Here is a 4,951-nt window from a genome sequence, read left to right as displayed (position 1 = left end):
GTAAATATAAAACTTCAGTGATGCTCTCTAGATTTCTATAGAATTCAAGCATTTTAAAACATTTTTGAAGTATTTTCATTTTAATAAAATTAATTTAAATGAAATGTAAAAACATATGTTGCACAGGAAACATTAGATATATTGTACATTTTATATAAAAGAGAAAAATTTGCATCATAAATTATTTGCTTCATGTCTTTTTATTAATTCTAGAAAGATTAAAAATGTATTACCATTCTTCCATGATTTTGTTTTAGATTTCTGCTATAAAACACTATATACACTATATTATTTGTAGTTTAGTGTATGTTGTCTCCTCTGCGGATTCAAAATTAACTAGTGTTAGGCCAGGTGTGGGGGCTCACACCTGTAACCCCAGCATTTAGCAGGCCGAGGCAGGAGGATTGCCATGAGTTTGAAGTCAGCCTTAACCACATGGCAAGACCTAGTCTCAAAAAACAAACAAACAAACAAAGCTCATGTAAGATGTTAAATTACCAATTTTGAAATTTGACCGAACTCACAGTTCATTGATGTTTAACTCTCTAAACTGAAGTATCTTAGTGTAGATTTCCTATAAAGTGTTAGTAATCTGGCTGAACTAAACTCTGAATTTTTTTCCAGGAAGAACTGAACCCCATTATTGTTACCCCACCTATCCAAGCCATTGATCAGGACCGGAATATTCAGCCACCCTCGGACAGACCGGGCATCCTCTACTCCATCCTTGTCGGTGGGTATCTGCTTACATTCTACACTCTCAGTTAGCTCTCTGGGACCATGTGGAAGGTTTCTCTTACATTAAAGGAAATCCTTTACATTTCAAGTACTCCAATTGGAAATTATTGGTACAGCTGTATGTAGAGGGTTGTTTCTTCTCAGTTTCAGTCAAATATGTAAAATGAATGAATATGTAGAAGCATCAAAACAAATTAAGACATTAATCTGCATATTGTTAATCTCATCCATATTTCATTTACAAAGGATTGTTTGGGGAACAAATTTTTAAAAATCAATTCAGCTTCCTACAGTCTTAGATGCTTTCTCATTACTGAGAAGTGATACCCAATGGTTGCAGTTTAAAGGAGGACAGGTCTGTTTTCACACAGTTTGTAGAGGTTTCAGTCCATAATTGACTGGGTCATGGCAGGACCAGGTGACAAGGGCATGCAGAGGAGAAATAGTGTGTAGTGTGGTGACAGGAAGCAGAGGTGGAGAGATAGCTCCTCCGGGCCAGGACCCCGCAATCCAAATCCTACGACCACATGTCACTTCCCAGTGTCATAGTTCACTGTACACACTTCACTGAACTAATCTATCAACCACTATCACACCTCCATGAAGCACTCACCTACAAAAAGCCCTGCCTATGAACACGGGAGGCTTTGGTGGACACTGAGGCATAAATCAGAAGACTTACACTGTAGTGTGTTTAACATTGTTGTGTACGATGACAATTCTGATCACATATAACTTCATTAATCAAGGCCTATTTTGGAAGCCTACAGGCAAAAGGAGAAGAATCATGCTTTAATACGAGGGCACACAATAGATTATACTCTTGGGTAACTTTTTACCTTGACAATTCCACAGAAAATGTCCTAGTTCATTCTTATGTGTATCACACTAATTCTGCAAAAAGCAAAAATGATGAAAATCTGACTATGCTGTTCTTTTAAAATTGCTTCTTCTAAATATATATCTGTCGGTGATTTGCATGGTTTGGAAGCTGTAAAGAGACAGATGCATGGGAGATGGACTGAGCATCTCTTAATGTAAAAGGGCTACTTTGGAGGGTGCACAAAAAATAACTTTAGGGCATATGACATTTATCTTCAAATACACTGTTCTCCACCCTCTAGACTATGTGCGTCTGTAACAACCAACAGGTAGTAGACACAACCTGAACTGTTACACTTTATCAGTGTAGAAATGCTATCTGTAAGCCAGATATGGTTGCACACACCTCTAGTCCCACAGTGCCAATGAAAGAAAGTGAAGCAAGAAGTTTAGAACTTTGCATCCCACAGAAGCAATTTAGCTTGAGACTATTTAATCATAAAAAAAGATTATAGATGTAGCTGTCTGATGTTGGAAGATTACCACGGGGTGCGGTCCCCAGTACTATATGCACCACTATGCATTCCACGAATGTACTTTCTCATATATACACACAATCACACACACACACACACAGAGAGATAATACTCGCTGTGAATAAAATTCAAGTAATTTTGCTTCAAGACATTAGTCTTAGAACAAACACGTACCATGAACCTGTCACAGACACAAGACTATTCAATTATTAAAAAGCCTCTTTTGGACCGGCCAAATAGCTCAGCAGATTAAAGCTCCTGAAGGCAGGCACAGGGGCTGGGGGTTCAATCCTGATCACAGGACCTCCAGGGCCCGATGAGAGGGCAGTTGAAGCTGGGCGTAGTGGCATGTGCCTGTAATCCCAGTTTTTGGGAGGCTGTAAACAGACGAATCTCTATGAGTCCAATCTAGTAGTGAGGCCCTGAACACCCTGCAGACTCTTTCCTAAAATAATAAAAAAAAAAAAAAGCGTATTTTACCTCTACAGTGCTTTGGGTATAGATAATAGGAAATTGGTGTTGTTTAAGGCTGGACAATATGTCAGTTATTATATGAACATGCTTGATGTCAATATGCTAGATTCTATAGACAGAGCTGAGAGATAACAGGAAAGGTAAAAGTATATCAAAGATAAATTAAAACATATAGTTCTAGCTAATAGAAATATATTTTGAACTTCCTATCCTGTGAGCTCACGAGAGGCAAGAATTAATCACTCGAAGAAGACTCATTTTATCAGAATGAGACAGAAAGATTATCTAGTAGATGATTAAGCTTGTGAGAAGCACAAAAGAAAGAATTTAAGGATAGACTTAGGAAAGCAGTGTATTGAAAAGTAGGTGGGCATTGGCTCATATCCATCAGACTTTCCCAATTTGAAAGTTACACTTTCCATAAGTGAACGCTTAGCTATAGGAGAAGACAATTCATTGACTTCATGGAAGTGCCAGCGATTTTCTGGCAATAGAAATAGGTACTACTCAATGATTCCATTGAGATGAATAGAGGTTAAAGAACAGAAGGAGACAAAAGGGAGATAGAGCATCAAAAAAGACGTGTCTAGCCTACAAAAAGAGAAGGAGGGTCGCAGTATTAAAGAGAGTAATAAGCATAACCCTTCTTGAAAATAAAGATGTTAGCAAAAGCTTCCAGAAAATGAGGAGATTTTTCAGGCTGACATCTGAGAAGAAAGGTAGCAAGTAAGGATGAAACATTGTGATTTCCTTGTGTGTTTCGGCAATATCAAAGAAAGCAGTAGCCATGGGAAATGAGAATGAAGGAAATGTAGAAAGACAAGAGAGATCCAGGATGTAGAGGTCTCATAGGTTATTTATTTTTTCTTTTATCTTGAGTAAAATGAGGGGCCAGATTTTGAGCATAAAAATGACATTGATATAGAGAATGAAACTCCCAATATGAAAGGTACCTGGGATGAGTTCATGTTTACTAAAACCAAAGAATGAATTTTAGGAACAAATGGAGGTTAAAAGCAAAATATTTATTGGAGAAAAAAAGCTTCTGTCTGAGAGGGACAGAATGGGGAGCTAAGCAGGTTAACCCAAGAATCTTCTATTTCTAGGGACTTTAAAAAATGTATTTAGTATAGGGTCTACAGGGCCTACAGGGTCCCACTACACAGATTAGACTCATAGTCATTGTCCTGTTTTCAATCCTAAAAGCTGGGATTATATGCACTCGCCACCATTTCTGGTTGCAGTTGCCATCTCAGTGTACCCAGGGGGCAGGACCCGCATGGCATGGGGTCCTGAGGATCAAACCCCAGCTGCTGTGCTCTGCCTAAGCAGGTACTTGCTTTAGTTAGGGACTTTCATAGAGTAAAACCATGCAGTGCAGCAGGTCTAATGTGGAGAACATGTGAATTCGCTTTGGTGGGAATGAGGTAAAACAAAACTATGGTCAACCAATAAGATTACAAGCACCATTATTGTGGTAAAATTGATTAAATTGGAATCAAATGGGCAAGTGAAGTAGCAAGCATCATGAATATGGGATGGGGTCTCTTGCAGTTGGGGTTGCATTAGTGACTCTTTCAAGGTTATTGATACCTATTAATGTCATTCCCTGATGCCCTTCCCTAGGGAAGTATGTGGCTGCATTTGTTTATTCTTTTGTCTTGAGGTCTGGCTCAAAGCAGAGTGCTTGTCTCTCCCAAAATTGCAAAGTGGCCTTGTCTTCCGTATTGTCACCTTGAGGGCATAGCTGTGTGACTACTTGTAATGTTTCTATCTAAGTTAGCTGCCTACAACAAAAGTATCAAGTGAGTTATCTGGGGAAAAAGCTTTGGTAGCTCTTTTCTAGTATGTGAGGCTGACTGAGTAATGAATTTATCAATAAGAGGAATTTGTCCCCCTATTGAATTAGGATCTAGGGAAGAATATTTTAACAGTTCCTCTATTAAATGTTCTAAAAAAGCACAGGGGTTTTCTTTCTTTCTCCTGATAAATAGCTGAAAATTTAAAATAACTAAAAGGTTTTGTTTTATTTTTCTTAGACATTCAAGAATACACACTTGAAAATGTCTCTTCCAATCTCCTGCTGGGTTATTATGCCAGTAGGGGCCTTGGGTGGGAACTCTTTGGGCTCCCGTGGGCACAGGTAGTTCCACTGGCTGTCTTTTTTCAGTTCAAAATTAACAATATGATATTCATCTCCAAAATGTAGTAGCAGCTTGCAATTATGCTTGCCTCTCATTAGAAGTCAATGCTTGATTTAAGAGTAACATTATATCTTTCCAATTCAGTTCATAAGTCTGAGTAAGTCCTGTAAAGACATCAGTGCATTTGTCAGGGTCATCTGAAGATTTTCCAAGATCTGAGTTTATCTGTTTTAGGTC

At 38.3% G+C, this 4,951-nt stretch overlaps 1 protein-coding gene across 1 annotated transcript in view; it reads left to right on the top strand.

The window, feature by feature from the left end:
- The window catches only part of Pcdh15 (protocadherin related 15), a 689,792-nt gene that overhangs the window by 285,698 nt on the left and 399,143 nt on the right, over nt 1-4,951 (top strand). Inside the window, exon 7 of the mRNA XM_023723273.1 lies at nt 625-733. Within this exon, the coding sequence (XP_023579041.1) occupies nt 625-733 (109 nt within the window). The remainder of the gene's footprint in view (nt 1-624; nt 734-4,951) is intronic.

The sequence above is a fragment of the Octodon degus genome, unplaced genomic scaffold, assembly GCF_000260255.1.
Source record: "Octodon degus isolate 3935 unplaced genomic scaffold, OctDeg1.0 scaffold00005, whole genome shotgun sequence".
Lineage (NCBI taxonomy): Eukaryota > Metazoa > Chordata > Mammalia > Rodentia > Octodontidae > Octodon > Octodon degus.
The sequence above is the reverse complement of the archived record's forward strand: the minus strand, read 5'-3'. Positions and strand labels throughout refer to the sequence as shown.